The sequence below is a fragment of the Uranotaenia lowii genome, chromosome 1, assembly GCF_029784155.1.
Source record: "Uranotaenia lowii strain MFRU-FL chromosome 1, ASM2978415v1, whole genome shotgun sequence".
Classification (NCBI taxonomy): domain Eukaryota; kingdom Metazoa; phylum Arthropoda; class Insecta; order Diptera; family Culicidae; genus Uranotaenia; species Uranotaenia lowii.
In genome coordinates, this window is record NC_073691.1 from 76,499,499 (window position 1) to 76,524,667 (window position 25,169).

General features: G+C 31.2%; 1 protein-coding gene across 16 annotated transcripts in view; it reads right to left on the reverse strand.

Moving 5' to 3' along the window:
- LOC129738763 (neurobeachin) overlaps nucleotides 1–25,169 on the reverse strand; it is a 377,782-nt gene that overhangs the window by 38,212 nt on the left and 314,401 nt on the right. For 8 of the 16 annotated variants that reach the window (XM_055730033.1, XM_055730038.1, XM_055730035.1 and 5 more), the window contains exons 12-15: nucleotides 13,895–14,481; nucleotides 11,595–13,812; nucleotides 11,109–11,534; nucleotides 10,766–10,937 (exon numbers count right to left, since the gene is read on the reverse strand). In XM_055730033.1, coding sequence (XP_055586008.1) covers nucleotides 10,766–10,937; nucleotides 11,109–11,534; nucleotides 11,595–13,812; nucleotides 13,895–14,481 — 3,403 coding nt within the window. The remainder of the gene's footprint in view (nucleotides 1–10,765; nucleotides 10,938–11,108; nucleotides 11,535–11,594; nucleotides 13,813–13,894; nucleotides 14,482–25,169) is intronic. The other 8 variants (XM_055730040.1, XM_055730039.1, XM_055730036.1 and 5 more) reach the window with 3 other exon arrangements.

Consider the following 25,169-nt stretch of genomic DNA (forward strand, 5'->3'; position numbering starts at 1 on the left):
ATAAATGCATCCACAATTTATTGGCAAACGACCGAAAATTGCTCCGGCGTAGGGCTTATATTTTGTGTGAAAAATATAGTTATAGAGTGTATCGACCAAAAAATGGGTTTATCAAAAAAAAAAAAAATTAAGAAGTTTAAATTTTTTTAATGTACAATCTTTCGCTGAAAATTCGTTACATTTAAAAATAATGCTAGATACAGTGAAAGGAGCTTGAACTTCCAGCTTTAGAAGCATAAAATTGCCAAACTCTTAGACCAAATCGTCCGTATCTCATTGAAAAAAAAGTACCGGGAGGAACCGAGGAAATATTTCCGGCCGGCAACGGTACCGCAAAATGGCTTCACTTCCTAGCCGTGGCTGAGGAAGCAAATTTTCAGACTGGCTGCTCCCAAGCCGTCTCTACTCTGTTATGGATAGGCTAAAGTTAATTACCGAACTTTATCACTCTGTTTACACAAGAATACGAAAGCTTTCTCTAGGGTTGGGTGGGATGCAGCAAACAGAAAAGAAATGTTGGAGAAAAGCAACAAACGAAATCCTCCCGCCGGAACCAACCACGATTATTAGACACCCGGCCATATTTACACCCACACACTTACTAGCTCCAAGGTTCATACATATCGCGACCATAAGCTCATCTGTCGGCTGACGACGGACATTGGACAAAAACCCACGACGACGACGACCAGCTCGGAAAAATTATGGCGTTCATTATTTCAATCTTCCACCTACTGTTTTTTTTCTTTTTCAAGACTGGTGACTCTGTGAATACCTATCTTAGCAGTGGAAAGCTTGTTTGTCTCAAAGTAATCTTTAAGTTAACAAAAAATAAGGTGTTGATAATAGTTTTTGAAAATTGAAAAATACGTAAAAGATCATCACTATTTATTTAAAAAAATCCCAAACAACCTATCCGTATCAAATTTTCCGTTTTGTTTGCTTTCCCCCCAGACTATCTTCAATTAGGGAAATTTCGTTAAAGGCGAGCACCCAGAGGCGCTAACCCGACTCTAGGTCAGTCTGTGTGTCTATACCATAAATTTCAGCATAAATATTTCCCAATTTTCGGACGGTTCTTCCTACGCAATATGGGAACATCCTCTTTATGCTCGGTGGCGGCGTTGCCATGGAAAAGTGTCTGTGGTTAAAAGGTTTTTTTTCTCCTCGGTCGTTCCTCATAAAAGCTTTTGATGTTGTTCCAGGAAAAAGCAAAATCAAGATCCTAACTAGCTCAATAAGGCCCGACCGAGCGGATTTGCAATTCAATGGGAAGATAAATGAATCTAGTCGAAGCAATGTTAGACGTTCGAGAGAGTAAATAAGCATGGATTGGTAAAACTAAACATCTTTAAGAGTCAAACATGGAAAATTGTTAGGAATTTATCAAAATTCATATTTTTTCAGCAAAATATCGTGATAAACGCATATTACGCGTTTCAGTCTTCAAATTTTCCGTTTTCATCTCCTGAATTATGTCACTAACTTCATATTTTTTGTAGTTTTTAAAAGATTTAAAAATTTTCAAATTTATTAAATTTATTTTTGAAAAAATTTGTAAATTTATTAAAATTCATGTTTTTAAATTTGTAAAATTTGTTAACTCTGTAAATATTATAAATTTTGAAAATTTTGTTAATTTTGTAAATTTTGTAAATTTTGTAAATTTTGTAAATTTTGTAAATTTTGTAAATTTTGTAAATTTTGTAAATTTTGTAAATTTTGTAAATTTTGTAAATTTTGTAAATTTTGTAAATTTTGTAAATTTTGTAAATTTTGTAAATTTTGTAAATTTTGTAAATTTTGTAAATTTTGTAAATTTTGTAAATTTTGTAAATTTTGTAAATTTTGTAAATTTTGTAAATTTTGTAAATTTTGTAAATTTTGTAAATTTTGTAAATTTTGTAAATTTTGTAAATTTTGTAAATTTTGTAAATTTTGTAAATTTTGTAAATTTTGTAAATTTTGTAAATTTTGTAAATTTTGTAAATTTTGTAAATTTTGTAAATTTTGTAAATTTTGTAAATTTTGTAAATTTTGTAAATTTTGTAAATTTTGTAAATTTTGTAAATTTTGTAAATTTTGTAAATTTTGTAAATTTTGTAAATTTTGTAAATTTTGTAAATTTTGTAAATTTTGTAAATTTTGTAAATTTTGTAAATTTTGTAAATTTTGTAAATTTTGTAAATTTTGTAAATTTTGTAAATTTTGTAAATTTTGTAAATTTTGTAAATTTTGTAAATTTTGTAAATTTTGTAAATTTTGTAAATTTTGTAAATTTTGTAAATTTTGTAAATTTTGTAAATTTTGTAAATTTTGTAAATTTTGTAAATTTTGTAAATTTTGTAAATTTTGTAAATTTTGTAAATTTTGTAAATTTTGTAAATTTTGTAAATTTTGTAAATTTTGTAAATTTTGTAAATTTTGTAAATTTTGTAAATTTTGTAAATTTTGTAAATTTTGTAAATTTTGTAAATTTTGTAAATTTTGTAAATTTTGTAAATTTTGTAAATTTTGTAAATTTTGTAAATTTTGTAAATTTTGTAAATTTTGTAAATTTTGTAAAATTTGTAAAATTTGTAAAATTTGTAAAATTTGTAAATTTTGTAAATTTTGTAAATTTTGTAAATTTTGTAAATTTTGTAAATTTTGTAAATTTTGCAAATTTCGTAAATTTTGTAAATTTTGTAAATTTTGTAAATTTTGTAAATTTTGTAAATTTTGTAAATTTTGTAAATTTTGTAAATTTTGTAAATTTTGTAAATTTTGTAAATTTTGTAAATTTTGTAAATTTTGTAAATTTTGTAAATTTTGTAAATTTTGTAAATTTTGTAAATTTTGTAAATTTTGTAAATTTTGTAAATTTTGTAAATTTTGTAAATTTTGTAAATTTTGTAAATTTAGTAAATTTTGTAAATTTTGTAAATTTTGTAAATTTTGTAAATTTTGTAAATTTTGTAAATTTTGTAAATTTTGTAAATTTTGTAAATTTTGTAAATTTTGTAAATTTTGTAAATTTTGTAAATTTTGTAAATTTTGTAAATTTTGTAAATTTTGTAAATTTTGTAAATTTTGTAAATTTTGTAAATTTTGTAAATTTTGTAAATTTTGTAAATTTTGTAAATTTTGTAAATTTTGTAAATTTTGTAAATTTTGTAAATTTTGTAAATTTAGTAAATTTTGTAAATTTTGTAAATTTTGTAAATTTTGTAAATTTTGTAAATTTTGTAAATTTTGTAAATTTTGTAAATTTTGTAAATTTTGTAAATTTTGTAAATTTTGTAAATTTTGTAAATTTTGTAAATTTTGTAAATTTTGTAAATTTTGTAAATTTTGTAAATTTTGTAAATTTTGTAAATTTTGTAAATTTTGTAAATTTTGTAAATTTTGTAAATTTTGTAAATTTTGTAAATTTTGTAAATTTTGTAAATTTTGTAAATTTTGTAAATTTTGTAAATTTTGTAAATTTTGTAAATTTTGTAAATTTTGTAAATTTTGTAAATTTTGTAAATTTTGTTAATTTTGTAAATTTTGTAAATTTTGAAAATTTTGCAAATTTTGTAAATTTTGTGAATTTTGTAAATTTTGTAAATTTTGTAAATTTTGTAAATTTTGTAAATTTTGTAAATTTTGTAAATTTTGTAAATTTTGTAAATTTTGTAAATTTTGTAAATTTTGTAAATTTTGTAAATTTTGTAAATTTTGTAAATTTTGTAAATTTTGTAAATTTTGTAAATTTTGTAAATTTTGTAAATTTTGTAAATTTTGTAAATTTTGTAAATTTTGTAAATTTTGTAAATTTTGTAAATTTTGTAAATTTTGTAAATTTTGTAAATTTTGTAAATTTTGTAAATTTTGTAAATTTTGTAAATTTTGTAAATTTTGTAAATTTTGTAAATTTTGTAAATTTTGTAAATTTTGTAAATTTTGTAAATTTTGTAAATTTTGTAAATTTTGTAAATTTTGTAAATTTTGTAAATTTTGTAAATTTTGTAAATTTTGTAAATTTTGTAAATTTTGTAAATTTTGTAAATTTTGTAAATTTTGTAAATTTTGTAAATTTTGTAAATTTTGTAAATTTTGTAAATTTTGTAAATTTTGTAAATTTTGTAAATTTTGTAAATTTTGTAAATTTTGTAAATTTTGTAAATTTTGTAAATTTTGTAAATTTTGTAAATTTTGTAAATTTTGTAAATTTTGTAAATTTTGTAAATTTTGTAAATTTTGTAAATTTTGTAAATTTTGTAAATTTTGTAAATTTTGTAAATTTTGTAAATTTTGTAAATTTTGAAAATTTTTAAAAATTTTGTTAATTTTGTAAATTTTGTAAATTTTGTAAATTTTGTAAATTTTGTAAATTTTGTAAATTTTGTAAATTTTGTAAATTTTGTAAATTTTGTAAATTTTGTAAATTTTGTAAATTTTGTAAATTTTGTAAATTTTGTAAATTTTGTAAATTTTGTAAATTTTGTAAATTTTGTAAATTTTGTAAATTTTGTAAATTTTGTAAATTTTGTAAATTTTGTAAATTTTGTAAATTTTGTAAATTTTGTAAATTTTGTAAATTTTGTAAATTTTGTAAATTTAGTAAATTTTGTAAATTTTGTAAATTTTGTAAATTTTGTAAATTTTGTAAATTTTGTAAATTTTGTAAATTTTGTAAATTTTGTAAATTTTCTAAATTTTGTAAATTTTGTAAATTTTGTAAATTTTGAAAATTTTTAAAAATTTTGTTAATTTTGTAAATTTTGTAAATTTTGTAAATTTTGTAAATTTTGTAAATTTTGTAAATTTTGTAAATTTTGTAAATTTTGTAAATTTTGTAAATTTTGTAAATTTTGTAAATTTTGTAAATTTTGTAAATTTTGTAAATTTTGTAAATTTTGTAAAATTTGTTAAATTTGTAAAATTTGTAAAATTTGTTAAATTTGTAAAATTCGTAAAATTTAAAAAATTGGGAAAATTGGTAAAATTTGTTGAATTTGTAAAATTTGTAAAATTTGAAAAATTTGTAAAATTTATAAAATTTGTAAAAATTGTAAAATTCCTAAATTTGGGAAATTTGTAAAATTTGTAAAATTTGTAAAATTTGTAAAATTTGTAAAATTTGTAAAATTTGTAAAATTTGTAAAATTTGTAAAATTTGTAAAATTTGTAAAATTTGTAAAATTTGTAAAATTTGTAAAATTTGTAAAATTTGTAAAATTTGTAAAATTTGTAAAATTTGTAAAATTTGTAAAATTTGTAAAATTTGTAAATATTGTAAATTTTGTAAACTTTTTGATATTTGTAATTTTTGCAATTTTTGAAGTTTTTGTAGTTTTTGTTATTTTTGTAATTTTTGTAATTTCTGTTATTACTTTTTGTTATTTTTTTTTATTATTTTTAATTTTTGTAATTTTTTTAATTTTTTTTTGTTATTTTTGTCATTTTTGAAATTTTTGTAACTTTTGTATTTTTGTAATTTTGTTAGTTTTTTAATTTTTGTAATTTTTGAAACTTTTGTTATTTTTGTTATTTTTTTATTTTTTGTTATTTTTGTTATTTTGGTACCTTTTGTAATTTTTGTATTTGTTGTAATTTTTGTAACTTTTGTAATTTTTGAAATTTTGGTAATTTTTGTAATTTTTGTAATTTTTGTAATTTTTGTAATTTTTGTAATTTTTGTAATTTTTGTAATTTTTGTAATTTTTGTAATTTTTGTAATTTTTGTAATTTTTGTAATTTTTGTAATTTTTGTAATTTTTGTAATTTTTGTAATTTTTGTAAATTTTGTAATTTTTGTAATTTTTGTAATTTTTGTAATTTTTGTAACTTTTGTAATTTTTGTAACTTTTGTAATTTTTGTAATTTTTGTAATTTTTGTAATTTTTATAATTTTTGTAATTTTTGTAATTTTTGTAATTTTTGTAATTTTTGTAAATTTGTAATTTTTGTAATTTTTGTAATTTTTGTAATTTTTGTAATTTTTGTTATTTTTGTAATTTTTGTAATTTTTGTAATTTTTGTAATTTTTGTAATTTTTGTAATTTTTGTAATTTTTGTAATTTTTGTAATTTTTGTAATTTTTGTAATTTTTGTAATTTTTGTAATTTTTGTAATTTTTGTAATTTTTGTAATTTTTGTCATTTTTGTAATTTTTGTAATTTTTGTAATTTTTGTAATTTTTGTAATTTTTGTAATTTTTGTAATTTTTGTAATTTTTGTAATTTTTGTAATTTTTGTAATTTTTGTAATTTTTGTAATTTTTGTAATTTTTGTAATTTTTGTAATTTTTGTAATTTTTGTAATTTTTGTAATTTTTGTAATTTTTGTAATTTTTGTAATTTTTGTAATTTTTGTAATTTTTGTAATTTTTGTAATTTTTGTAATTTTTGTAATTTTTGTAATTTTTGTAATTTTTGTAATTTTTGTAATTTTTGTAATTTTTGTAATTTTTGTAATTTTTGTAATTTTTGTAATTTTTGTAATTTTTGTAATTTTTGTAATTTTTGTAATTTTTGTAATTTTTGTAATTTTTGTAATTTTTGTAATTTTTGTAATTTTTGTAATTTTTGTAATTTTTGTAATTTTTGTAATTTTTGTAATTTTTGTAATTTTTGTAATTTTTGTAATTTTTGTAATTTTTGTAATTTTTGTAATTTTTGTAATTTTTGTAATTTTTGTAATTTTTGTAATTTTTGTAATTTTTGTAATTTTTGTAATTTTTGTAATTTTTGTAATTTTTGTAATTTTTGTAATTTTTGTAATTTTTGTAATTTTTGTAATTTTTGTAATTTTTGTAATTTTTGTAATTTTTGTAATTTTTGTAATTTTTGTAATTTTTGTAATTTTTGTAATTTTTGTAATTTTTGTAATTTTTGTAATTTTTGTAATTTTTGTAATTTTTGTAATTTTTGTAATTTTTGTAATTTTTGTAATTTTGTAATTTTTGTAATTTTTGTAATTTTTGTAATTTTTGTAATTTTTGTAATTTTTGTAATTTTTGTAATTTTTGTAATTTTTGTAATTTTTGTAATTTTTGTAATTTTTGTAATTTTTGTAATTTTTGTAATTTTTGTAATTTTTGTAATTTTTGTTATTTTTGTAATTTTTGTAATTTTTGTAATTTTTGTAATTTTTGTAATTTTTGTAATTTTTGTAATTTTTGTAATTTTTGTAATTTTTGTAATTTTGGTAATTTTGGTAATTTTTGTACTTTTTGTAATTTTTGTAATTTTTGTAGTTTTTGTAATTTTTGTAATTTTTGTAATTTTTGTAATTTTTGTTATTTTTGCCATTTTGTAATTTTTGTAATTGTTTTAATTTTTGAAATTTTTGAAATTTTTGTAATTTTTGTAATTTTTGTAATATTTGTAATTTTTGTAATTTTTGTAATTTTTGTAATTTTTGTAATTTTTGTAATTTTTGTAATTTTTGTAATTTTTGTAATTTTTGTAATTTTTGTAATTTTTGTAATTTTTGTAATTTTTGTAATTTTTGTAATTTTTGTAATTTTTGTAATTTTTTAATTTTTGTAATTTTTGTAATTTTTGTAATTTTTGTCATTTTTGTAATTTTTGTTTTTATGTAATTTTTGTAATTTTTGTAATTTTTGTAATTTTTGTAATTTTTGTAATTTTTGTAATTTTTGTAATTTTTGTAATTTTTGTAATTTTTGTAATTTTTGTAATTTTTGTAATTTTTGTAATTTTTGTAAATTTTGTAATTTTTGTAATTTTTGTAATTTTTGTAATTTTTGTAATTTTTGTAATTTTTGTAATTTTTGTAATTTTTGTAATTTTTGTAATTTTTTTAATTTTTGTAATTTTTGTAATTTTTGTAATTTTTGTAATTTTCGTTACTTTTGTAATTTTTGTAATTTTTGTAATTTTTGTCATTTTTGTCATTTTTGTCATTTTTGTCATTTTTGTCATTTTTGTCATTTTTGTCATTTTTGTCATTTTTGTCATTTTTGTCATATTTGTCATTTTTGTCGTTTTTGTCATTTTTGTCATTTTTGTCATTTTTGTCATTTTTGTCATTTTTGTCATTTTTGTCATTTTTGTCATTTTTGTCATTTTTGTCATTTTTGTCATTTTTGTCATTTTTGTCATTTTTGTCATTTTTGTCATTTTTGTCATTTTTGTCATTTTTGTCATTTTTGTCATTTTTGTCATTTTTGTCATTTTTGTCATTTTTGTCATTTTTGTCATTTTTGTCATTTTTGTCATTTTTGTCATTTTTGTCATTTTTGTCATTTTTGTCATTTTTGTCATTTTTGTCATTTTTGTCATTTTTGTCATTTTTGTCATTTTTGTCATTTTTGTCATTTTTGTCATTTTTGTCATTTTTGTCATTTTTGTCATTTTTGTCATTTTTGTCATTTTTGTCATTTTTGTCATTTTTGTCATTTTTGTCATTTTTGTCATTTTTGTCATTTTTGTCATTTTTGTCATTTTTGTCATTTTTGTCATTCTTGTCATTTTTTTCATTTTTGTCATTTTTGTCATTTTTGTCATTTTTGTCATTTTTGTCATTTTTGTCATTTTTGTCATTTTTGTCATTTTTGTCATTTTTGTCATTTTTGTCATTTTTGTCATTTTTGTCATTTTTGTCATTTTTGTTATTTTTGTCATTTTTGTCATTTTTGTCATTTTTGTCATTTTTGTCATTTTTGTCATTTTTGTCATTTTTGTCATTTTTGTCATTTTTGTCATTTTTGTCGTTTTTGTCATTTTTGTCATTTTTGTCATTTTTGTCATTTTTGTTATTTTTGTCATTTTTGTCATTTTTGTCGTTTTTGTCGTTTTTGTCATTTTTTGTCGTTTTTGTCATTTTTTGTCATTTTTGTCATTTTTGTCATTTTTGTCATTTTTGTCATTTTTGTCATTTTTGTCATTTTTGTCATTTTTGTCATTTTTGTCATTTTTGTCATTTTTGTCATTTTTGTCATTTTTGTCATTTTTGTCATTTTTGTCATTTTTGTCATTTTTGTCATTTTTGTCATTTTTGTCATTTTTGTCATTTTTGTCATTTTTGTCATTTTTGTCATTTTTGTCATTTTTGTCATTTTTGTCATTTTTGTCATTTTTGTCATTTTTGTCATTTTTGTCATTTTTGTCATTTTTGTCATTTTTGTCATTTTTGTCATTTTTGTCATTTTTGTCATTTTTGTCATTTTTGTCATTTTTGTCATTTTTGTCATTTTTGTCATTTTTGTCATTTTTGTCATTTTTGTCATTTTTGTCATTTTTGTCATTTTTGTCATTTTTGTCATTTTTGTCATTTTTGTCATTTTTGTCTTTTTTTAACTTTGTAATGTTTAAAAATTTCAAATTGCTTTAAATGTTGTAGTTCTTATGAAATTTAATGAGGTTATATTTTTCAGTTTTTGATTAATTTCTATTCTTCTTCTATTTTAAATTTTTTCGTGTTTTTGTAGTTTATATGAATTCAATTTTTCAAAATAAAACATAATTATTGTGATTTTCTTAATCTTGAAGTGCATTTTGGTGTGAAGCAAGCCATGACAGTATTCATCATTCGTTGAAATCTATTGGGAGTTTTGTTCAGCCCAAACGGAAGCTCTGTAAACTTTGTAAATCTAATCAATTTTTAATTCAAAAGTTTTTTTTATAATGGAGCCATCTTTCTAAAAACATTTCAATTTATAAATAAATTACAGTGAATTATTAACACCAAATGTTTATTGACAGGCTGATAATGAACAATATAAAGTTTTATGAAACAACTTCGAACAGAATCAGAACAAACAAGATAAAAAATTACGTGCTCCATGTATCCGTTCAAATATTTCTGGCTAGAAACACTCGAAAACCTGCCAAGAACAGCTTCCACGCTGCCACTCCTTCTGCAGGGCAAAACCGCTAAACATTGTTGATTTGTACCAATAAATATTTGATTGTTCGGCGAATTCCGGCGGCGAATCAACGAAGCAGGTAGCATAATTCATTCCTCTGAGCTGAGCTATTTCACGGAAAGAAGGAAGGAAGGAAGAATGAATGGGTTTACGTTCGGTTTGGTTCGTTCCAAGGCCCGCCCCCGAAGGATTAATTCAACAAAGTTTTATTTTATCATTCCCGAGGAAACCATTTGCCAGCATTTTACGGGGTGATTCTGTTTTTTTTTTCTTGCTACCGTTTCTGTTATTTGTTTTCGTTTCGATTCGTCCTTCCTGTGTGGGGATAGAACAATGTCAGTCGAAGACGTGCATCTACGCGGTCGGTGTGCGAAAACGGAATCATTCAGCAAAGTTTCTTTCCGGGTCAAAATAAGGGGTGTGGGGTGAATTCGACCTGGACCAGCATCGTTTTCCCGCACCCGTTTAACCGTTAAACGAGAAGTTGAATTGAGAATATCTTACGACGTCGGACTGTGGGAAAGATATAATTTGATCCCAGAGGGATTTGGATGGTATACACTTTTAATTTTTTTTTCGTTTCCAAAACGCTCGTTAGCTTTTCACTCGCTCAAAGAAAATAATTCGAAGCAAACGAAATTTGAAAAAAAAGAAAAAATAAGGAAACGAAAGATCGATCGGAACACGTGGTTAAACGATGAGGATAGTAATCGAGAAAAAAAAAAGTAGGCGGGTGACCCAGCGGGAAACACCGAATACGAACTACTGTTGAGAATAAACGAACAAAGCAGCCTGTTTGCCAGGTTGAATTCATAGAAAATGCCGCAACCGTTGAACGAAGCCTTCGGTAAGCTTGGTACTGCGGTTGTGCGTATTCGAGGAAGCACAGTTTGCTAGACTTACCCTGCGTTGGAGTTGCTCGCTGCGTTACCGGCGATGAGTTCCGGTGGATTTGCAGTTCCGGCGGTGGTTCCAGGATGTCCCGATATTTGGACACCATCAGGACCGAGATGAAGTAGACGATGGCCAGCGAGAGGAATTGCGCTTGCTTGGTTTCCTCCTGGAACAGACGTTTCTTTAGATTAAACCATATATTAGGAGTTTTACGCTCGGTGGTTGGGAATGGAAGAAGGAAAGTTTGTTGTTGGGTGTTTCTTGCGGTTCGGGTTTTGCGGGTCTTAGGCAGATAGACACGATAGTTTTTTTTTTGAACGAGAAACTTATGACCACTCCGGGCTATACTCACCACATCCCGATAGATAACGGCGCGAAGTCGGTTGATGTCCATATCTTGGAGGAGTTTCTCCGGATCTTTGACCGGGCTCATTGGACCGGAGAGTGATTCGATGATCGTTTTTGAGGTTGTCTGGGCTCCTCGAATCAGTGCCTGTAGATGTGCCCCTCCAGGAATGTCCTTGAGGGACATCCCGTTGTAGAGGCCTCGGGTTCGCTCTTTGCATTCTAGGCAGTTGCGAACAGCACAGGTGCAAACTAGCCGGAGACACTGTCGAAGAATACCTCCACTTGACATGTTCTTCTCCGCCTCCAGTTCACCGAAATTGAGAGAACTAGCGAAGATCAGCACGTCAGCCATATTGACCAGTCGTTGCAGGAACGATACGGCCACATCAAGCGGCATTCCCTGGGTAGGCTCCAAAACGTCAAGCTCAGACTGAAACGAAGGAAATCATCTAAAAGTTACAAACAAACAATTCACTAAACAAGCACTTACATTCGGGGAGGTAGCGCTGGCCAGCAATGGCAACAGACCTCCGCACGCAATGATCAGGTTGTCGGCGAGTTGCGAAATCAAATGTACGGTGTTAACGACGAAGATTGCATTCTCAGCGGAATTGACAAAGTCCAACACGCTCTTGGTGGAATGGGATCGCCACACCTGGATGTCGGTCTCCAGGGAGAACAGAACGTCGGACAGCAGCCGTTGATGGATGTAGGACCACTTGAACTCCGGAATGCGGAACGGAGGTCTCGTAGGGCCAGGCGAGAACATCGGACGGGTCGAGGCCGATTTTGAGCGTTGTTGTTTACTTGGCCCACTCGTCGGAGCCGCAGTTTCATAGTGGGCAGCTGGCGAATCCGTAGTTGTACTGGTCGATGCCGATTTCTTCCCAACAGCTGCTGCCGGTGGCAGAGAACTCTGTTGAACTGTGGCACTAGTGGTTGCACTTTGAATAATTGAATCGTTGTGAATAACGGTAGCGACCGTAGCCGGAGTGTCCGGTATCTCGCTATCTTCGTCTTCCTCTTCGAGTTCCTGATCATCTTCCTCGATCAAGTTGTCTCTACTTCCGGACTCAGCTCTAGCAATTTCCGCTGAAACCGTTCCAACTTGAACGAATGCTACTCCCTTCTCCGGACTCGACTCGGTACTCATCTGCTCCAGCTCCTGGTCTGGTTCGGGTGTTGAAATCTGTTCTGCCTGCACGACGGCATCTGTTATGATCGATTCTACCACTTCCTTCACTTGAGCTTCGATTTCACTCTGCTCATTCGCTTCCACAATCACGACGTGATTATCGTTTGCATCAGCCGTAGACTGTTGCAGACTGTTTTCTACCATCTCGTTGACAATGTTGGAGATCATGGCTTTCACTTGCTCTTCGCTTTGCGGTTCCGCCTGATCGCTCTCACTATTGCTACTGCTAAGATTATTATTGTTTAAATTGTTGCTATTACCACTAGTTATTGCACTTGACGCTACACTATCAGTCTTTTGCAAAACATTGTCGGTGCTGCTGCTGTTGTTATTCAGTGCATCGTCTCCTACTGCCATATTCGATTGCAGGGCGCTTCCCGACGTTTTCAGCGAAAGAACACCCTGAACGACTTCATTGACTGCCAACTCAATCTCTTCATCCTTGATAACCGGAGACGAGGTCGTAGGCTCTTCACTTGTTTCCGTCAGCGTATCGGAATCCTTCAACAGGCTCTCCGATTTGCTGATAATTTCTTCAACAATCGTTTCAACTACCTGTTCGGATACGCTCCTCTTCTCTTCCAGCGATCCAATCTCTAATGCTTTTTTCATATCACTTTGTGACAAATCTTCATCCTCCTCCTCTATGTCTTCTTCGATCTGCTCGTCATCCATCTCCTCTTCTTCCTCCTCTTCTTCCTCTTCGTCGTCTTCCTCATCATCACCATTCTCCACCAGCCTAGCTTTGCTCTTAGCTCCCTCCGACTCTTCCGGCCCACAAACACACTTCTTTGTTGCCTCTATGGCACCTACATCACTCTTCATTCCCCCTCCTCCATCATCACCTCCGCCTCCCCGATCACCACCAGCACCTCGTTCCCATCCACTGATCGTACTGATTGGTCTCTGCTGCCTCAAAGCCGGATCCGTTATATTGTCGGTCCGATGTTTCTCGTAGTGTTCGTACATCTGGGCGAACTGCAACTTAAACTCTTCGTACGAAACCTTCGAATGTACAATGGCCAAGGTATCGACCCACACCCGCCATCCTCCGTACTCGTACTTGATAGCGTGGTGCAGCAGCATCCGGAACAGCGAGTAAACCATATCCGACAGCTTCTGCTCCTCGGAGTTCTTCGGATGGATGTAGGCCATCGCGATCAGCCACTCCTGCCAGACGCTCATCTGCAGCACCGTTCGACGATTCTCCCGGTTATTATTGCACAACAAGGTCATATCCGATAGGAACAGCTTCTTGACCTCTAAAAGTTGTTCACTTTGCTTCGATTGCCGAATTAGGGTGGCGACCACCTTCAGGATCATCGGATTCTCGAGTCGGTAGTGACTTTCCGGTTCCGGATGTTTGGCATACAGAATCTGCTGCGAGATATGCTCGGTCATGATCTCGTACAGCACGTTGTAAGTCGGCAGCGAGAGTGACTCTTCGTACAGCAGAAGTCTTTCCGCTAGCAGGGTGTATAGATTATGCGGTGACATCACGTCGTATTTTCGCCTTTTAGAAAAAAAAAAATGTAATCAAGTGAAAATATAAACAATAGAAATTCCCAGTTAGAAAAATACCCAAATCCACTTACTTGTGAGTGCTCCTGGACAGGAAGAACCCGAGCAGCTTCAACGCCTGCAGCCGGATCAGCTGACTTTCGGCAGCAAGCAGCTTGAAGATGGTACGAACTCCATGTTTCACGTCGAAAGCTGGCACCATCGAGCTCGGATGTTCGGACATCAACGAGATTAACATCTGCAGCACATCGTGCAGATTTTCATCCTCGTGCATCGTCATCAGATAGTTGAGGATGCTCTGCAGCTCGTCATCCTTGACCCCGTTTCCGATCATGATAAGCTGCTTCAAGAACAGCAGAATGTAGGCCCTAATGGCCAGGATATCCTTTTGCGCAGGCCGTGGCCCATCCAGACCCTTCGGGGTGATCCCGGACTTGGCCCGCGGATTCACTACCCAGTAGTAGAACTTGAGCGTATGCACCGTCTGCAGCACCGTCGAAACCCTTCGAACGTTGCTGTAGATCTGGGTATCGCTGAGGAACTCCGTGGCCAGATAGGCGTACAGACGAGCTTGAACCGTGGCCGGAGTGTAGATCCACAGCGATGGATTAAACAGCACGTGGTCCAGCAGCTGCCAGGTAAGGAAAGAGAAACAGAAGAGCTTCATCTTAATTTTGATTTTCATCTGTCCTGCTACATGGCCGGTTTGACTCTCTGGGCATGCAGCATGGATTGGTAAAAAATTGGAACGGAAATCAAAGGGTAAAACCGAAAAGATCAGGCTAGGATCGGACATTCATTCATTCTAATAAACGTAAGGGTTCGGTAAGTTTTGGGGAGTTCGAGAGTTTTGTTTTTTTTTTTTGGTTTGATTTTTATTTAGATTGAAACTAAACTGGGGGGAAGAAAACAAACATACGTGCAGTTGTATTGACATTCAAAGCATTATTTTTATGAACATGAAATAAATACATCCTTGTCTCATCGACCAGATGCTGTTGATCGTTTTTTGGCCATTTCATTTATCTGATCAATAAGACAAAAATTTCTGAACTACACAATGTGTAGTACACATATCTTACAACATTTTTTTAGAGAAGCAACTAAAACAGGCATGGAAAGAAAAAAAAACTTTGATTTAACAAGCACTCCTTATTTAAAAAAAAAACCTCGGCTTTAATGTTTTCGATAAACTGATATCGTTTTTACAAAGTTTTACAGATATTTAATCGAAATTCATACAACACGGTGTCTCTGATGGAACGATTTTATTTATCGAAAATTAGCATCGCTAATTTTTGCACCATTCGAAAGTAGGGACTTCCTCCTTTAATTTGAGCCCAAATTTGAAATAATCCACCGGGGGGTCTAGAACATTTTATTTTTATGAAGATTTTTTAACCTTTTTAACGGTGTTTTTCAAAGTCAAAATCGTACTAATCACTGTGAAAATGAGTGTCTTTCCTTTAGCGCAAATCCAACATCATATGTCAATAACATGATTTTATAGGAAATTTCCCTGGCTACAATTTTGTAGAAGACATCAAAGTGATACAAATTGAGAGAAAAGAGTTGGACTGTCACAAACAGAGTGATTATTATTTCATTTGAAAAATCCAATAAAACTTCTCACCACTGATTGTACTAAGACAAGAAAAAGTATTCTACAAGCTTAGTTATTGATTGTAGAGTGTATTAATGTTCAAAACGGTTTATTTACATTAAAAATCAATCTTTCACATAAAGTTGATCAGGATTATCTGATGTTATGAGCATTTGTAGCGTTTTATTATTCCGGAACAAATATCAAATTCTTTTTTTTTTTCAATTCAATATTTCCAAAAATCCCTAAGTGGGGAATAAATAAAGTTTAAGGTATTTTAACAAAAATTTGATACATTCTTCGAAAATTCATACAGTTGAAAGAGCGAAAGCCAAAATGTAGATGCTGGGAGTAATATCACCTGTCGTTTAGAATTTTTTTGTTTAAATGTTTGATCTTAATTTTCTCGATTGTTTGATTTTGTGCAATGTAGATTGTATACAAGTTTATTGCAAGCCAGCTTTGGTTCAATTTGTTTCCAATGTATTGAAAATTTGAATTAATTTTTATTTTAAATCCCCCCTTCTTCTCCCCTACTCGTGATGTTTCAACTCCTAATGACAAGAGATAGATTTCAAATTTGATCCGGCCATATAAAACAAAAGTCACCTGCTTGACTTGAAAATTAGGTTATTCAATTCATACTTTGAGCAAAGTTACATTTTGAATAAGTGCCTAATCTGGGCAAATATATGTAGAAAAAATATTTTAAGCATTTCAAGCCACTGCTTTAAATACTAATTATGACACGATGTTATATTTTGTTTTCATACAAGTAGGAAAATAACATTCTAGGGGAAAGTCAAATATGCAGAAATCCACAGACAAATGTTTGCAGTGTTCCATACTATCAGATAAAATCCCCCTTTTTTATCTAGGAAATTTGAAAAAAAATCATCAATTTGAACAAATGCAAAATTTTCAGAAAACGAACCAAAAAATTCGCAAAAAATCTGATGACTTCAGATCTGAAAACTTAAAGTTGAGAGAATATTTTCAGATAATAGTATTACAACAAATCAATCTTTTAAAATTGTTGGAAACAAAGTTGATGTTGAGATTTTGTTATCTTTTTTTTTCCTTTTTATCAAAAAAAAAACAATGAAAGACAATGAAAGATTAGGTTCAGTTCGTGTACGTTTGAGAAAAATGAACAATCTAGAATTTTTGCTTGAAAACTTAAACTCGACCAAATTTTTACATACACCAGTGGTTCCAAAAACCTTAATTTATGCAATCAAACATAAAGAAAAGATTGAGTTTTTTTTTAAATTTTATATATGACACTTTATCATGCTTGTGATACTCTTGTTTAAGGTTTAACAATCAATCAAAAGTGAAAAGTATGAAAACCTTCAGAAATCATCAAAAAGAATGAAAGATTTTCAACCAAGATGTTTGATTTTGAAATTCAGGTGAAAATTTTAAATTTGGGCTTAACTGTAAGAAGTAAATCTGATTTGTTTCCTAGTGCCAAATGTTTGTTCATAAAGTATTCAATCTAACTTAGCTCAGAATACAAATAACTAAATTTTCAAGACAGGTGGAAGACTTTTTTTCCAGAATAAAACCCTACAAATGCTCATAACTTCAGATAATACTGATCAATTTCATGTAAAAGATTGATTTTTCAACGTAGTTAAACCGTTTGAACATTAATACATTCAACATTCAATAACTACGCTCGTTGAATACTTTTTCTGGTCTTAGTACAATCAGTAGTGAGAAGTTTTATTAGATTTTTCAAATGAAATAATAATCACTCTGTTTGTGACAGTCCAACTCTTTTCTCTCAATTTGTATCACATTGATGTCTTCTACAAAATTGTAGCCAGGGAAATTTCCTATAAAATCATGTTATTGACATATGATGTTGGATTAGCGCAAAGGGTAAGACAATCGTTTTCACAGTGATTAATATGATTTTGACTTTGAAAAAAACCGTTAAAAAGGTTAAAAAATCTTCAAAAAAATAAAATGTTCTAGACCCCCCGGTGGATCATTTCAAATTTGGGCTCAAATGAAAGGGGAAAGTCCCAGCTTTCGAATGGTGCAAAAATTAGCGATGCTAATTTTCGAAAAATAAAGTTTTCTCCCAGAGACACCGTGACAAGTTTGCCACATTACGAAGCTAGACAGTTAGTTGATAAAAATTCATTTCCAATTTCAGTAAAATTTGATAAAAATTACCAACAATTTGGAAAACGTGCATGCAATCATATAGTAACTAGGTATACAATATTATCATATATGAAAATTTTGACATCTGAATGTGAAAAAAATTATCTTTTCAATCTACTTTTTGAAGAATTATTGAAGCTGATTCCAAGTACCAAATTTTTATTTTAGAGTTCTCTAGTGACGTTATATGTAGTTAGCGATCTGGGGCTATACGAAAAGATTTGCATTCAATGCCTCATTGCTAGCAAATTTTGATGTTGTAATGCAGCGATAAGTAGGTGGAAAAGTTGATTCAGTTAAACTGATTGATCTCTCAAGCCAAAGATATTAATTAAGATTGAGTAGTAAATACCAGTAGTGTACTTTTTTCGAAGAAACTTTTTTTTGCAAAGATCCGAATGGAGATGAATTCCTTGGTATGTAAACGGATTGACCGAAAAGCGTAGGATTCTTCTTTAACTCGATAGATTCAGTTTACGCAATCAAACAAGCTTTCAACATTTTAAAAATTTCTTCGAATCAGTATTTTCTCTATCTTTTTTTACCATTAAGACACTGTATTGGCTTTTAGGGGTGTTAAACGAAGACCATTGGACTTCTCTTGAATGCTTGATTGGATTTCCCAACTGAAATGTTGTTAATACTCAATTAATCATGAATTTTCAATTAAATTGAAAGTAATAGTAGGGTGAGTGCTCCTACTTTGGACCTAGAGCCTACTTTAGTCCTAAAATGCCGAAAATTTGAAATAATTCATTTTGCTGGCATAGAATAAAAATATTCCTATGCACATACTGAACCCTTATTCTTCCTGAATCCTACCATACCATTTTTTGCCATTAAAAGTCTTTCTGATAAATTTTTCAACGATTTTAAAAATGTACCTTCTCATCAGTGGTAAATCAGACAGCTCAATTAGTGGGGCGCGTATTAAGAAATTGGAGTTTTTAAGGAAAAATCACGATATTTTACTGACTAAGCCAAAGTTTGAAGGAAAATAACATTCACTGTGAAGAATATTAATCATTCTACCTATTTTTCCTAAAATAAATGAAAATCCATGGAAAACTCGGAAAATTTGGAAAGGGTCCAAATATGGGAAACTTTCGACTTTGATGTTCCATGTTTAGACCTGACATCACCAATACTTTGTATCAATACCAACAAATCAACAAAGGTGCGAATTTATAATTGGGGCATAATTCAGAACCAATATTGAATAATTCTAACATTTCTTGCCAGCTTTGAAAAAACTACAAGATAGTAAACACAAACAAGTTTTAGCTATTGTTCTACTGATAGAGCTGACGGGGAATAAACAAATTTGTGATATTCATAACCGAAATTTCAGTTTTTTTTTTCAATGTTAAAAAGCTGTTATACTTTTGTATGATAATAATTGATTGAAGATTATACTTTAAATGAATTTGTTTATTTGTTTTCGAAAAATAATACATTTTATAGCAATTTTTGTTCTAGGTCCAATGAAAGGCACCGGTCCAGTACCAAAATAGGAACAGTAGGTTCAAAGTTGGAAATGTTGATCATCCATATCTTTGCAAATCTCTCAATGGCGGCAAAACCTAAGTTGAAAATTTTCATTGAAACTTGCAGATAAGATCATGACTTATAAATGAATTTCCTGAAAGATATAAATCTCCCGTTAATTTATGAGAAAAACATGATTATTTAAAAACCATCGCTTAAAGGGTCCAAAGTAGGGCAACTAACCCTATCACAGAAAACCATCACATTTTTTTTCTGGAAAAATCACAAAATTTTGAAAAAATCAATACATCGAAAAATGTGTTTTGTTTGCATTAGTAGTTCGGGGGGGGGGGGGGGGGGGAGGGGGAGTCGAGTCATTCAATCAAAAGAAATTTACTCACTCGTTGTTGAATAGAAGGATATATTCACCAATCTTTCAGTTATCTATTTTTTCTGGGCGTCTTTATATCTGCGCAAGGTCAACAAGCTTATTTTTAATGATTTTTATTTGGAAATTTTACGTTCGAAAAGACAAATATTTGAGATAAGTTTTTGATAACTATTGCTATGAATTTAAAACTAATTTTAAAACTGTGATACTTTTTTATCATTTTGATTTTTTTTCTGAATAAGGATTTGAAAATAATGTGTTGTTTTTATGAATTTTGACACTCATTTCTCATTGTAAATTATGGCCGATGAATTTTACATCTATATCTAAATTCAATTCTGAAATAAAATTATAAAATATTAATCCGGAAGTCTGGAGCTTCTGGAACTCTACTTTCATTGATTTGCTCCTGAATTTCCAGTACTTATTCTTGGTTTTACAACTTTATATAACCCTGTACGTACAACCAACCCCTGCAATTAGACGGTGGTCATTAAAATAAGCGTGGAACCAAATCCAATTATTTTTATTTACTTTTAGCACAATATTTTTTAAAACACGTCAATCTAACAATCCATACTAAGTAATGAAAACTTTTTGACAAACAGATGTCACAGCTTAAGGAATAAAAAAATAAAATAGCTGATTACAGTTAGCTCTAAATTTTCCACCATTCTGGTAGATTTATAAAAAAAGATTTTAATTTTGTGAAATTATTTTATCGGTTATATCGGTGAAATATATATCCTTTGAGAAAGAATATTTAAGAAATGAAAGATTATAGACGGATAGAAGATTAGAATAAAATGAAAGATGTTGAAATTGAGCGGAAGGGTAATTTTAATTTGAAAACTTTTCATCACATTTCATCGATTTGTTCCTCACAGGCCTACTACCTTGCAGTGGTTGATACAGATAGAATTGTAGCAACCACCACACAATAGTAGGCCTAGCGTGGTTCGCCCCACAAGCGGAAACTTGCAGTACAAACGAAATCAAAAAAATGATTTTAAGTTAGCTAAAAAGATGTAGGGGAAAGATGTAGGGGAAAGAACGAATTTAAAAAAAAAATTTAAATTAGCTAAAAAGATGTAGGGGAAAGTCGGGTAAGACGAACACCCTAAGGTTGAATCGCAATAGAAAATCAAATATTGCTATTTTCGTTGCAGTCTTCATGCAAATGGGCAGTTTAGGATCTTTACTATCGTATTTTGCATTGACCTGATCCTGTCGAGGCGCCAACATCGAATCAGATCACTATCTGGTGATGGTGAAGATGCGCCCAAATTTCTCCGTAGTGAACAACACACAAAACCGGCGCCTGCCTCGGTTAAATATCGCACGACTGAAGCAACCTGAGGTCGCGGCAGACTACGCGCAATCGGTCGAAGCAGCGCTGCCGACAGAGGGCGAGCTTGACGAAGCCCCTATCGAGGACTGTTGGGATACCATCAAGACAGCCATCAACAGTGCTGCGGAGAACGTCATCGGTTATGTGGAGCGAACTCGACGGAACGACTAGTTCAACGAGGAGTGTAGGAGGGTGATGGACGAAGAGAATGCCGCACGGGCGGCAGTAGTGCAAAGAGGCACCCGTCGAAATGTGGAAAATCACCGACAGCGGAAGAGGCAGCGAATCCGAATTTTCCAGGAGAAAAAGCGTCGCCTGGAGGAGGAGGAGCTCGAGGAGCTGGAGCAGCTGTATCGTTCCCAAGAAACACGAAAGTTCTATCAGAAACGCAACGCAACGGGTAAGGAACATCGCCGGCGTAGCCAACGACGTAGAGGAGCCACTCCTAACGATGAGTGAAGTTATGGAAGCCATTCACCAGCTGAATAGAAACAAGTCGGCTAGGAAGGATGGCATCGCAGCTGAACTCATCAAAATGGGCCCGGACAAGTTGACCGATTGCCTACACCGGTTGGTAGTCCGGATCTGGGACACAGAACAGCTACCGGAGGAGTGGAATGAGGGGGTAATATGCCCCATCTACAAAAAGGGCGACAAATTGGACTGTGAGAACTACCGAGAGATCACTGTCCTCAAAGTGTTGTACCGAATCCTACTCCGCCGCCTAACGCCACAAGCAAACAGATTTGTGGGAAGTCATCAGGCCGGCTTCATGGAGGGACGGTCAACGACGGACCAGATATTCACATTACGGCAAATCCTCCATAAATTCCGGGAACACCAAGTCCCTACGCACTATCTATTCATCGACTTCAAAGCCACATACGACACGATCGACCGTAACGAGCTATGGAAAATTATTGACTCTCGGACGGCTTTTCCGGGAAGTTGATCAGACTGATCAAGGCGACGATAGATGGAACGCAGTGCTGTGTGCGGATTTCGAGTGGATTGTCGAGTTCATTCGAATCGCGCTGGGGGCTTCGACAAGGTGATGGTCTATCCTGCAAGGTGTTATTCGACGAGCGGTGGGCGAAATTCGGGGCACGATTTTCAACTGAGCCAGTCAACTTTTCTGCTTTGCCGATGACATTGATATAGTCGGCAGATCATCTGCGGCGGTGGAGTAGATCTACCGCAAACTGAAACGCGAAGCAGGAAGGATTGGGTTAATGATTAATATGTCCAAGACGAAGTACATGCTGGCCTGCGGATCCGAGACCGACCGAACCCGCTTGCCCAGTAATAATGATCGAAATCGACGAGCTGGAGATAGACGAAGACTTTGTCTATCTCGGCTTATTGCTGACCGCAGACAATGACACCAACCGTGAGATCCGGCGATAAATTCTCATCGCAAGCAACTGCGGTCGAGAAGACTTAGCCCTCGCACGAAGTGCAACCTGTAAATGACGCTCATTAGACCGGTTGTTCTCTACGGGCACGAGACATGGATATTGCTCGAGGAGGACCTGCGTACACTCGGAGTATTCGAGCGACGAGCGTTAAGAACTATCTTTGGCGGCGTACAGAAGATCGGAGTGTGGAGGCGAAGGATGAACCACGAGCTCGCGCGACTCTACGGCGAACCCAGTATCCAGAAGGTGGTGAAAGCTGGCCGGATACGCTGGACGGGACATGTTGCGAGAATGTCGGACGACTGTTCTGCAAAACAGGTGTTCGCTACGATTCCGGTAGACGAGCGAGGTGGTTAGACCAAGTGGAGCGTGATCTGGCGAACATGGGTTGTCCGAAAAATTGGAGAACGGTTGCCATGGACCGAGTGAATTTGAGGAATTATGTTCGTCAAATTATGTCGTGAGACGGAATACGATGTAAATAAAAAATAAATAATTGAAGGTCAAGCTTCAGGAAACACAATTAACAAACGACGTATTACAGGACACGACACGTAACGTTCTTACAAAACGGAAAAAGGATTCAAAATTACCTGAGGTACAAGAAATGCGTTAGAAAAACCTCACACTTAAACGCATGGGAGTCAATGTTCATTAGCACGGCCGAAATACCGCTAATGAACGAAGACGAGGCACCGATTACGTCGTCACTCTTCTCCCTTACTAAAAATAAATCGTTATAAATTTGACCATCCTTTCGACAAATACTACGACATAGTAGGATGCTGCAAGTGTTTTTAATTTCTTTGTGTGATCAGTCGGACATCGTCCTGTAGATGGGCAACATCGAGCCCGAAACCGGTGGCCAAAAAAAGGAATTTTGAATCCTTTTTCCGTTTTGTAAGAACGTTAAGTGTCGTGTCCTGTAATACGTCGTGTGTTAATTGTGTAATTAAGTTCTTACGTTGGCACAATCCCGTTTAATATGAGCTTCAGGAAACAGTAAACGAAAAACGAAAATTTGCAAATGTAAACTTTGCATTACCGTGTAACTTTGCTGAAAATTTCATTAATTTCTATCCATGCATTCAAAAGTGATTCATAAAAAAAAAGTGTTGCATTTTATTCGAATACACTCCTCATAACACATCTTAGCCTTTTATTCCCAAGTGTAGGGGAGAATCAGGAAATTTGATTCCTGTGGATACTACACAGCAAAAATTATTACCTGTAAAATTACGCAAATGTCCTGTAACAAAAAGGAGCAGGACATTTAGCGTAATTTTACAGATCGAAAAGATGATTACGTGACATTTAATTTTTAGTGTACAACTTTTACAGGACATTTGCTGTAATAATGAATGAATCTTCGTTAACTTTCAAGGAAAACAATTTAAAATTTCAGGTTTTGTTAATTACAGGTGATTTATTTTAAAGGTTGCAGTTTTAAGTGACACGTAATAGTCAAATTTTTTTTTTGTGTGTAGATTCCTCAGCTATATCTCTAGACTGGAATGTCTCACATAGATCAAATGTTCTAGAAAAATTTGAGAAATTGAACAAAATAACAAACCGATTATCTCGAAAACATTTTTTTTTTTAGTTGTGCATTTTGTTTAAAAAATCTAATAAAATGTGACTTGAAAATCTTCTTTTTATCACTTTAAAATATATTTATTTCAATATGGCAATCGTAAAAGTAATTCCATATTTTTAAAGCAACAGTAAACTCTCAATTTAATTCAAGAAAAAGTTTTCCTAAATGTATGTTATGGGTTCACTTAATCGAGTCCAAAAAGATGTATTTTTCTTCTGAATGGATGTAAATCGTTGCTAAGCACGAAGCCGTAAATATTTTATCAATAACTAATATTTATTCAATGATTTCCTGATAAAAAGGACTCGAAGTAGTGCATTTATCTAAAAATTGGAACATTGCGCCTTTAAGTATGCAATTAATATAGGGTAGTAAACAAACATTTAGAATATTTTTTTCTGACACTTACAAACTGAAATTGAAACTTTTTAATTTAAAAGTAACAGATATGGCCAAAAAAGTCAATGGAACTTTTATGTTTAGATTTTGCATGATTTTTGCCAAAAGGCACCCTCTTTTAAGGATCAAGTCTCCATAAACTTGCAAAATATCACAATTCACAATTATTTTTGGAAGTCGAAGAAATCGCTTCTAGTTCATCTACGGATTCATGAATCGATCTAACTTTTGCAGCATAAAGGGTGATACGGTCAAAATTTGGTCAAGGGAAAACGCGTGTAAATCGGTGAAATCGTTTATTTAAAAAATCAAATTAAATATCTTTTTCAAGTTTAGTTAGTATAAAAATCAGGAAAAATATTCAGTTAGGCTTCCGCTTTTCCAAATCCGAATTGCCAGGCCTTGAGCTTAACCCCTTCCATCAGGTTTTGTACAGCCACCTTGTCCACCTTCTTCGCCGAAGAAAGCCAGTTTCCTTGAACTGCTGCTCGTCCTTAGCAGTTTTTTTGGGCTTCTTTAGGTTCCGCTTGAGAATAGCCCAGTATTTCTCAATTGGGCGGAGCTCTGGCGGGTTGGGAGGATTCTTGTCCTTGGAAACCACCTGCACGTTGTTGGCGGCGTACTACTCCATGGCCTTTTTACCGTAATGGCAAGATGCCAAAACCGTACGGAACAACCGTGTTTCTTCGGGAAAGGCAGCAGACGTTTATTCAAACACTCTTTCACGTAAATTTCTTGGTTGACAGTCCCGGAAGCTATAAAAATGCTGGTTTTCAAGCCACAGGTACAGATGGCTTGCCAAACCAGATATTTCTTCGCGAACTTTGACAGTTTCATGTTCTTTAAAATATCTGCTACCTTTCCCCTTCCTTTTGCTGTATAAAGCTCCCGTTCCGAAAGCTGCTTGTAGTCGGCTTTGAC